Source organism: Armigeres subalbatus, chromosome 3 (assembly GCF_024139115.2).
Source record: "Armigeres subalbatus isolate Guangzhou_Male chromosome 3, GZ_Asu_2, whole genome shotgun sequence".
In the NCBI taxonomy this organism is placed as follows: domain Eukaryota; kingdom Metazoa; phylum Arthropoda; class Insecta; order Diptera; family Culicidae; genus Armigeres; species Armigeres subalbatus.
Window position 1 is genome coordinate 415,419,469 of NC_085141.1, and position 11,440 is coordinate 415,430,908.

At 43.5% G+C, this 11,440-nt stretch overlaps 1 protein-coding gene across 1 annotated transcript; it reads right to left on the bottom strand.

The window, feature by feature from the left end:
- Nucleotides 1-8,531: 8,531 nt before the first annotated feature.
- LOC134224246 (brachyurin-like) lies at nucleotides 8,532-9,462 on the bottom strand. Its single transcript, XM_062703571.1, has one exon. The coding sequence runs from the start codon at nucleotides 9,460-9,462 to the stop codon at nucleotides 8,581-8,583; it is 882 nt and encodes a 293-aa protein (XP_062559555.1). The 3' UTR covers nucleotides 8,532-8,580.
- Between the last annotated feature and the right edge of the window lie 1,978 nt (nucleotides 9,463-11,440).

The window sequence follows — 11,440 nt, forward strand, 5'->3', positions numbered from 1 at the left end:
ATCAAAAACATTAGAACCCCAAATTTGGTGCTTTCACAATAATGAGCTCCGGCTACGACCGCGCACGATGGCAACTCCCTTGCATAAAGTAAACGAGCAACGAAAAGAAAGGAGTTGATGAAGACCTTACAACACGAAAACGCTTTATGGCAATGCTCGTCCCACGAATCATCGATCAGGGTCGATGAAAAATTGGGATGGATTGGGGAAACGAGTGCGTGAGCCCGAATTCTTACAGCTCCAAAAAAAACCAGTCCAGCTACATTCAGCACCATCACCGCCTTTAGCACGTCAACGAGCGATGAGTGACCGAGTCGAAAAGTAAAATGAGCAAATCAAAAACCATTAGAAACGGAGCAATTGACCTTGATGGCTGTTGAAGTCATTTCTTTCATCGTCCCCCTACTTCCCATGCCCACCAAAGATTGGATAGCTCAAAACCCCGAATTGAGTGTGGAGTTCATTACTATTCTATACGGTTGTCATCATCGAACGGCCGCAGTTAGAGCTATCGCGCTTGTCATGATCGTACCGGGCTATCATCGGGGTACCACAAACTAGTCGACAAAACACTCTCTAGGATTACAAGCTCAATCGCCTTCCACTTTGGCATGTTTTGGGTACAAAGCACACTTCGAAGCTTAAATCTTGCGGAAAAAGACTTCCCGCCTCTCTCCATCCACCGGGCGGCCAAGACAGCAACGTAAACGAGAAATAAATTTATTAGTGTTTCTTAACGCGTTTTTTACATATTCTTCTCGCCGGCCGGCCGTTTTGGGTGATTAGAGTGCAATCGTCAGTGAGGTAGTCAGGGGAAAATTTACATTTTTTTGCGGTTTACTGTTCGATTGTTCACCAGAGAAAAATCATGATTAAAGTATTTTGATTTGCGAATGAAAATCGGCATCATCTGCTATTATTTAGAACATGGCTATACTGAACCAATATTTATCTATATTAACAAATTTTGACACACACACATACACATTACAACAAAACGTAGCCTCTAAATCCCTCAAGAAGGTAAAAAATACACTGAAACGTCGGAAAATAGACGCATTAACGTCCGGAACATCTTTTGCTGGCGAGGATAGGGTGCTAAATGTCAATGAAGGAAAAATACATACGATTTGATAGTTCGGTACCCAACATGTTTCGGACAGCAGAACAAAGAGAGCCGAAGCGACAATCTTTGTCTTGTAACTAAAATATATTTTTTTAGCTGCCTTACAAGACTGAAAAAGATAAATCGTGGTGTGGGTGTTCAAAGTATATAAAGTGAAATGTGGAGTCCATTAATGTGGGAAATATGCAATAAGCTATCTTATAGCACAACGACAGGCCACATCGTCCCTGTCGCCAAATACCCCGATGAGAATCTGAAATTTCTGAAACAATGTTGTTTCGTATAGCTTTTATGTAATCCACCTAGCGGTGACGATGCCTTTCTCGATTCAATCGTTTGGTTTCGCCTTGATGTGATACACATCATAAATAATTGCCTACATTACGGCTCTTGCAAACGCTGTATAGCGAATCAACTAACCAAGCTTATATGGTTCAACACACCATTTTCTTCATAACTTTTGAACGCATTGACCGATCGTGATTAAATTCAATAGTGATCAACTAGGGTTTGTCCCAAGTCGAATGCAACTTGTTGCGAGAAAATCGGTTAAGAATTACTATATGAAAAAGTGGCTAATGTTTTTCGGTTTTCGTGTGCACACACACAGTACACACACGGACTGACAGACATTTGTTCAGTTGGACGAGCTGAGTCGATTGGTATATAACATCACGGGTCTCCGAGACTTCTATAAAAAGTTCGATTTTGGAGTGAAATGATAGCCTTTCGGTACAACTTTGTTGTACGAGAAAGGCAACGAAGGCAATGCAGTTCTTCTTGTTGAGTGTTGCTTCCCTTATGGTGTTTACTACATAATTGACGCTTCTGGTCGCTGAGTGCTCTTTACTAAAACCAAAACCGGGAAAAGATGGTTCTCTTCTGCAAAGTTGTACAACCAACCCTTTATGAATGCTTATTTATTTATTACCAGACTAAGGCCGGAGTGGCCTGTGCAGCTCGGTCCATAGCTGCACTTCGCCAACCACACAGTCTGCGGAGGGTCGACAAATCGTCCTCCACCTGGTCGATCCACCTTGCCTGTTCACCTCGCCTTATTGTTCCCGTCGGATCGTTGTCGAGAACCATTTTGACCGGATTACTCCGACCTAGTCCCACTTCCGATCCCGAATTACTGTTGCTATCGGCCTCTAGTGACAACGACGATGGAGCTCGTTGTTCGAGATCCAGTTGTGAGGCAAACAGGCCCGAATTATATACCGCAGACATCTGTTAATGAACACCTGCAGCCGTTGAGTGTTCTCCACTGATACACACCATGTTTCGCTAGCGTATAACAGCACAGATTTCACGTTAGAGTTGAAAATTCGTATTTTGGTGCGTTCACTTATCTGCCTGTTTTTTTCAGATATTTCTTAAACTCGCAAAGGCAGCCCTTGCTTTCTTGAACCATGCGCACCAGTAGACCGGGAAAGTTGCGGTGTCCCAGATATTTCGAAATAAACGATGCAGTAGTTGAGCGGATGTATTTGTGTCAGCTTTGAGCATCTCGGCTGATATGCGGTCGACCCCTGGGGCTTTATTCGATTTCATGCTTTGGATAGCTGTTGTAATCTCTAGCAGTGATGGAGCTTCGGTATTGACGCGTGTTATACCTCGGATCCTAGGCAGATCATGCCGAGGTGGTGGTGGCCTGGCTGGCACTTGAAAAAGTTGTTCGAAGTGCTCGAACCAGCGTTTCAGCTGGTTATTTGGGTCGGTCAATAACTGATGATTTGCGTCTTTCACAGGCATCGTTGCATTCATCTTCGCCCCGCTTAAGCGTCGTGAGCTATCGTAAAGGAGGCGAATGTCCCCAGTTGCTGCGGCTCTCTCTCCTTTGTCGGCCAGAGAGTCTGCCCACGCTCGCTTGTCCCGTCGACAATAGCGTTTTACTTCCTTCTCAAGAGCCGAGTATCGTTGACGGGCTTCCCGAGCAGCACAAGTCAGACAAAAATGGTCACAGCAACTTGAATGTGACGAAATGTGATCATATATGAGTTCAAGTAACCTATGTGAAATATGTGTGCTGCTGGGGTTTGGCTCTTCTGGTTTTTGATCGCTCTATCGCGGCTTTCGCTCCTCTATCTTCCTCCAGATCTCATCAGTGATCCATTGTTTTCTCTGGGTGCGCAGTTCGCCTATATTGTTCTCGCTGGTGGCGATGAAGACATTCGTGATGGCGGGCCATTGGTCTTCCACGTTGCCACCTTCCGGAATATCAGCAACACGCGTCTCCAGATCTTCAACGAAGGACCATTTCACCGTGGCATATTTCAGTCGGCGTGTGTTGAACCGTTGTCCAACTCTTTCCTCCTGCCGGCGAATCTGTACAATGCACAGGCGTATTTCGCCGATGAAGAGGTGATGATCAGACGCGATATCGGCACTACGTTTATTCCGTACATCTAGTTCACTGTCGAACCCCACCACATCCTAGGCAGACCCCACAATACGCACCCTCTCACTCTAGCTGATGTCAGAAGGACAACAATGCCCAGGCTACACTACCAGCTAAGTACGCAACCCTTAGCTGGTGGTCAATTGTCATCGGAAGACCCGTGGAAGCGTGAGTATTGGAACTTGTGAGGACCAGAGCTATGTTAGGCGCTCCTTCCCGGATGTCAACTCACCATTTCGTACTCCCGGCGATAAGTGTTCTTTCCTTTTCTGTAGAATGTTCTAAAATTCCTCGAAATGCATTGAATGCTGTACGCTGTCCCGTTCCTGTCGGTTGATCTCCTTAGTTACTTCTCATAAACTCCTCCACTACTGCCTGGTCTAGATTGTGATCGGCTCCCTGCTTCCCTAGAAGCACGCATATGACCAGTTTCAGTCACAATCAAGTTTCTGTAACCATTTTTGTCTGACTTGTGCTGCTCGAGTTCTTTCCTGCTAGTGCTGTATCCAGTCCTTGTATAATGTTCCATATTTGTTTGGATGGTGTTTGCTCGTTGATTTTCTTTTTAAGTTCTTGTTCGTATTTTCGTTTTTCCTTTCTTCCAAGCCTTTTGAATGTCGCTCTATCCTTCTGAAGCTCTATTTGTGTTTTTAGTGATTTAATTCTGCTGAAGTCCCTCAGTCTTTCTCTTTTTTAGTTGTACGCTTGCTGAATCTCATTGCTCCACCACATCGTCAGGTAGTTCACCTTCTTGTTCTGTATTATGTAGCTTGCTTCTCAGTTTCTCCTCGAAAACTTCTTACATTTCCTCAGGGTTGTATAGGAACTGTGTTTGTATGATGCTGTTTCAGTTGATTGCTTTTGTGACGTTCACTATCTACGTCGTCCTCTTCACGATTGGTACCGTGGTTTGAATTCCATTACGATGCACATGTGTCCGCCACCGAATTCTTCTTTTCTGACTGCCCAGTTGATTTTAATTGTTAGTGCCCGCGTAGCTAGCGTTAAATCTATTGCCATGGGTGAATTGTTTATTCTCGGTATTGTCGTCGGGCTTTCATCGTTCCAGACCAGCTTCGAAGATGCTTGAAACTGCCTTTCCTCTGCTGCACGGGCTGGCTCCTGTCTCCCATATCTCTAGCGTTGAGATCTCCTGTCAAGATTATTTCACTTCTCATAACTTCTAACTCTCCGAATAGTATTTTGGTTTATAGTTTGCTTCGTGTACCGATTGTCTGGTGGTACATACAACGATATAATCATAAAATTCGTTTCCATATTTTTCGATCTCTAGACCATTAATTTGTATTTCCTCATGAGCAAGGTCTTCTTTAAGTAATAGTGCTACTCCCCCAGTGCTTACGACACTGCATCAACTGTCGTGCCCGGAAAGATTGAAACAAAGGCAAATCGCTCAAAAATGTTTCAAGAGAAGGTCAGTTTTACATTTTGTGTTTTGATCAGCTTTTGTGTCCGATCCATCCTTTGCAATCTTTCGACATTCGTAATGGGCATGTCTGATTGCAGTTCCTCCAAGAGTTCTTTGTCCCCGTAGTTGTATGGCAGAGCCTTGATGATCCCGCTGGTCTGCTTCATTATTTGCATTGTAATTCTCGTGAGCTTGCTTGCCTCTTGTGTACTAACGAAGATAACTTTGAACCGAAACTTTTCGATCCTCCTGGAATCCTATGACGTTCTTCGCCTTGGGACAGTTTCTCACATCCACCGGATGTTGTTTGCTGGGTTGATCGAAATCCTTCGGTTCCAGGTAGATCACCTTTCCTGTGCAGCGACTCTTCTGCGATTCCTTTTCCCCTGTTTAATAGTTTTGGTTGCTTTGCGTTGCTGTTCCAGCCTTTTGGTACTGCTTCCTAGTCTGGATTTTCGAGCTTTTGCTTATATTCACCCTTATTCTTGTTTATGTTAGAACATTCATTTTATCGAAATTTGATGCACATTCCCGTTTACGCCAGCAAAATCAAATAAAAAAATTGTTCGAACGAATCTCAAAGTATCGTTCGTCTGTAAACAAGAATACGGGTGATTGTTTTTACTTGGTTCACTTCTTTTTCTTATAATTTATTACTTACTCTAATGTTTCTCTCTCAACAAAAGTTGGACTGGACTGGATGCGTCAAAGACAAAGTACATGCTTGTGGGCGGAACCGAGCGCGACAGGGCCCGCCTGGGAAGCAGTGTTACGATAGACGGGGATACCTTCGAGGTGGTCGAGGAATTCGTCTACCTCGGATCCTTGCTAACGGCTGACAACAACGTTAGTCGTGAAATACGAAGGCGCATCATCTGTGGAAGTCGGGCCTACTACGGGCTCCATAAGAAACTGCGGTCGAAAAAGATTCGCCACCGCACCAAATGTGTCATGTACAAGACGCTTATAAGACCGGTTGTCCTCTACGGACATGAAACATGGACAATGCTCGAGGAGGACTTGCAAGCACTCGAAGTATTCGAGAGACGGGTGCTTAGGACCATCTTTGGCGGTGTGCAAGAAGACGGTGTGTGGCGGCGAAGAATGAACCATGAGCTCGCCTAACTCTATGGCGAACCCAGTATCCAGAAGGTAGCTAAAGCCGGAAGGGTACGATGGGCAGGACATGTTGCAAGAATGCCGGACAGCAACCCTGCAAAGATGGTGTTCGCTTCCGATCCGGCAGGTACGAGACGGCGTGGAGCGCAGCGAGCGAGATGGGCAGACCAGGTGCAGAACGACTTGGCGAGCGTGGGGCGTATCCGAGGATGGAGAGATGCGGCCTCGAACCGTGCTTTGTGGCGTCAAATTGTTGATTCAGTGTTATCTGTTTAGATGTTAACTAAATAAATGAATGAATGTTTCTCTTCGTGTTTCTATGTCAAATATCGATTTAATCGATAAAGTAAAAATATCAACTAGTTTTTCTTTTTTCATTTTTTTCGTCTTCCTTTAAACACGTCGCTCTGCTGCGCTTTCAGTTTTTTATCCAATGCTGCTTTCCCGACAAAAACACGGTCATCACATCACTTGGCACACTTTGCAATTGTGCAAACATTATTTAATCATTGAAATTTTCCTAAATCTTTTGGGCTTCGGAATCTCAAAAGGATATAGATTTGGTATCCCTTGTACAGAAAGCCCTCTTTAGCCTAGCGGTAAGATGCGCGGCTATAAAGCAAGACCATGCTGAGGGTGGCTGGGTTCGACTCCCGGTGCTAGTCTAGGCAATTTTTGTTTGGAAATTGTCTCAACTTTCCTGGGCATAAAAAATATATCATCCTGTTAGCCTCATGATATACGAATGCAAAAATGGTAACTTGGCCTAAAAACTTCGCGGTTAATAACTATGGAACACTAAGCAGCAAGGCGGCAATGTCCCAGTGGGGAATGTAATGCCAATAAAAAGAAGAATCCCTTGCACAGGAACATAAAAAAATCCATTCAAAAGCCTAGATGGCTCCACTCGGAAGTATTCCTTTCCAAAGTCTAAAAGAACTCCGTTTGAAAGTTCAAAATAATTTTGCTTGGAAGCCTCTTGTTCGGCATTTTTGTTCGGACACCTAAAGGAATTCTGTTTTGAAAGCTCAAAAGAATTTCGTACAGAAATATAATCCAATTCGAAATCCCAAATATTCTTAAGAATAGACTGTTCGGAAGATGGCTTTCTCAGTCTGAAGTATCAGGACGATGGTTTATTTACTTGCCCGACGTTTCGGCCGATGGGTTGTGGCCGACCCTTGAAAAAGGCTAATAAGAAAATTCAAAACGTGAGATTTTAAAAAAATCATCCAATTCACATTTATTTACCAAATTATACTGTAGAGTTAAGGAAGTGAGAAGCATCGTCCGGACGGACGCAAAATGAAGGACATCAAGGACAGAAATAAAAGTGACCAAAGAATAAAGTGGAAATTTTTCATGCCTAACTAAGAGTGTTTTCCTATAGCGGAGTGTCACAAGAATAGAGCCGGCCCTGAGGCTTGTACAAGGGGGTCTCACCAGTCAGTGCTGGGAGTATCATGGCCCTGACCCCAGTAAGTTATATTAAAAAAAAAACCAGATTAATCCACCTAGCGATGATAGTGCCTCTCTCGTTTCTTTCGAGTGAGTAATTTCTACGCACTTTTGGTACATAAAAAAAGTATTTTGACCAAAACTTCTGAGCCTATAGTTCGATCCGGTCAATTTTCAATAAAAAACAATGGGACAAGATTCCGCGTCGAACGAAGCTTGTTGCGAGCAAATCGGTTAAGGATAAGTGCATGAAAAATGAGTGAGATTATTTTGCGCACACACATACACACAGACATCACTTCAATTCGTCGAGCTGAGTCGATCGGTATATAACACTATGGGTCTCCGGACCTCCTATAAAAAGTTCGTTTTATGAGCGAACATATAGCCTTTACGTATACTTTGTATACGAGAAAGGCAAAAACAGATTATTCCATCTAGCGGCGATGATGCCTTTCTCATGTCATGCATAGTAAAATGCATTGAAAAAATCACAAAAAGGTCAAAAAAGCACTTTTGCATTAATTACTATGCATTGCCACCATTCTTAAATATATTTTTTTCGATTTTGAAATTTTCACCAATGGTTTTTTTTATTAATTCTGAAATGCAATGTCCGATCGGTCCTATTTTCAATTGCAAACAATGGGACCGCATTCCGCGTCGAATGCAACTTGTTGCGAGTAAATCGAGTAATGCTATAAGTTCCAAAAACTGTGTACAGTAATTTTTTATATGTACACACATACACGCATACAGACATCACCTCGGTTCATCGAGCTGAGTCGATCGGTGTGTAACACTATGGGTAGGGTATCCAGGCCTTCTATCAAAAGTTAATTTTTAGATTAATCCTATAGCCTTTCAGTACAACTTCGTTGTACGAGAAAGGCAATATGGTGAGCAGGGATACGCTTGACGTTTTGTCATGAGTGTTCTTCTGGCATTTCAATCAAGGTATCTTTTAACAACTGTCAATATTCGCATTAAGAAATCAATTCAGTTCAAAATAATATTAATTTAATTTTTCCAATATCCAGTACCAGTTTACAAATCAGAGTTAGCGATAATCCAGTCCCTGAAGTGCGACACGCGAACGTACACCGACGGCATACCGATCGAGCATCCAGCGGCAGATCCGAAGGACACGATACCGACCTGCAGGCTACCGCTGTCCTGAACAGCCAGAGGGCCACCAGAGTCACCATTGCAGGATGAGCGACCACCCGCACCGGACAGACAGATGTTCTGAGCCTGGATGATGTTGGTGTTTCCGCCCCAGCTCGAAAGACAGTCAGCCTCGGTCATGATTGGGTTGCTGGTGAACATAACGACAGCGGAGGTGGCCGTGCTGGCATCCGAAGTGCGTCCAAATCCAGAGACGGTGCCAGTCCATCCAGCAAAGGAGCGGCTATCACCAGCAGCAGGAATGCTAGTTGGGACAACACGGTCATTAAAGCTAATTGCGCTGTTCAAGCGAACGGTGGCAATATCGTTGCGGATGTTGGTAGAAGTGTATCCAGGATGCATGTTGATTCCAGCCGAAGAGAAAGCAATGCGCTGTTGAGTGTCTTCGGTCAGGAGACGGTTGTGAGCTCCCATGATGGCAGTTCCTCCCAGAGCATTTTGGACGCAGTGAGCAGCCGTCAGAATATAGTTGGCGGTCAGGACGGATCCACCGCACAGACCGGTACCACCGGTGAACGTACTGAGCAGGGCAATCTGGTACGGGAACTGTCCGGGAGTGGCTTCCTGTCCGTTGGTAATTCGGCGATTGGGTACGGCGTTACGCAAGAACTGCAATTCTGCTGGCAGGCGAGCCCAGTAATGGTCGAACTCCTCAATTGGACGCACCTGGGACCAATCAATTTCGATCCATTCAGCGCTGGCAACTGCCAGGACACCGATCAAAAGCACAATGGTCTTCATGGTTAGTGGAGGGCTAGGAAACTAATAATCGTAGATTTCAAACTTGGTTTATATAGCAAAGCGGCTTTTTTTGACTATCAAGATTACCTTAACAATATGGATTTTCTTCTACAGTCAATGGATGTTCAACAAAATCGAATAATCAAGTGATAAGACCAGCGTAAAAGGAATTATGATAACGACGTCGGAGAGGAAATCCCAATGGGAATTTGTCGTGTTTGGGGACTTCCGTGAGATATGGCGAACCAATCATATCATCTATAGATAAAAGCTTCGTGTGCGTCCAATACCTGTAACACTACTAGATAAAACAATTTTGCTTTGTAATGTAAAGAGATCGTTTGTGCTTTTGTCTATATAAATTTCAACTAGCTTAGATTGCTTTGTACAACATAGTTAATTGGGTTACCAATTATACTTACTATTAATTATCCGGTGTTCTGCTGACTATACTGTGGTGGAACACGAAAAAATACTTGAAGGGTAACGGGAGGTAATGTTAGGCCTGGATGTAACATTGGCTAATCACGCAAATTAATCAATATTCCAGCGATAATACGTCGATTTGTAGAGAGATATTTACCATTGCTTCTCTTATTTTTTACTCTTTTTCCTGCATCAAACATATTTCAGTTTAATTACGCTAGATATATGCATATTGTAAATGTAGAATTCCTCAAAAATATCATATCCTCAAAAATGACATTTCCACGAATACGATATTTCCCCGAAAATGTAACCTCGAAAATAACATTTCCGGGAATACAACTATTCTCTGGAAATATCGATTTTTAGAACATAATTAAAATTTATTTAACGGAATTTTATGTATTCAAAAGTGGAATCTGACTTCTTTTATTATTTTATGTTCTGTAACCAACAAAAACACGCTTTTTCAGTAAACCAAGTGTGTTACCAAAACCAACCATGTTGGCTGGCTACATTTTACTTCAATCAAACCACCAGGTATTTACTTACGCTACTTGGAACTAGCGGATTTGATCGGACAGTTGCTGCTCAAATGATTTTTGAGCTACATTTTTTCATTGCATTTCGTTTCAGAAATTTCTTACGATTCACTTAACGTTTATTGCGACAGTTGCAACAGTTTATCCCCAAATATGCTGATGTGTTTGAAGACTCGATAGGAAGAATCTCGTCCGTACAGGCAAATATCCGGTTGAAACCTAATGTGAAACCAGTGTTCCTAAAAGCTCGGAAGATTCCGTTCAATTTGAAGAAGATGGTTGAGGATGAACTGGATAATCTGGTGGCACAGGGAGTGCTAACGAAAGTGGATCAAAGTGAATGGGCAACCCCCATAGTCCCGGTGAGAAAATCAGAGAATCGTGTACGAATCTGCGGCGATTATAAACAAACCATCAATCCATTACTGATGCTTGATAGGCATCCATTACCAACCGTGGATGAACTCTTCTCGTCGCTCTCTGGAGGCGACAAATTTTCAAAAATCGACTTGGTACTGGAGGTAGCTCCAGAAGATCGAGAAATACTGCTGACACACAGTACCCATCGTGAGTTATACCGCCCGAATCGCCTGATGTACGGAATATCATCGGCTGAGGCGATATGGCAACATCAGATTTAAATTATACTGCAAGACATTCCGGGGGTGTCCGTGTTCCTGGATGACATTAAAGTGACAGGACCCAACGATGAGGTACACCGACGTCGACTAGAAGAGGTGCTTCGCCGGTTGAGCTACTATGGCATAAGAGTCAACAAGGACAAATGTGTTTTCTTCGCTGAGAAGATTGAATACTACGGGTACGGCATTGACAGAGAAGGAGGAAAACGTGGATGCGCTTCAACACATGCGGCGACCGAGAACGAAGGATGAAGTTGGATCGTTTGTCAGAGATACATTATAATGGGTACCTAAGTACGTTGCTGTACCCGCTAAATAATTTGCTGCAGACCGACGTGGAGTTCAAATGGACAAAAGGGTGCGAGCAAT

Excerpts from the sequence above, each read along its gene's own strand:
- LOC134224246 (XM_062703571.1), bottom strand. The coding sequence starts at position 9,462 with ATGAAGACCATTGTGCTTTTGATCGGTGTCCTGGCAGTTGCCAGCGCT.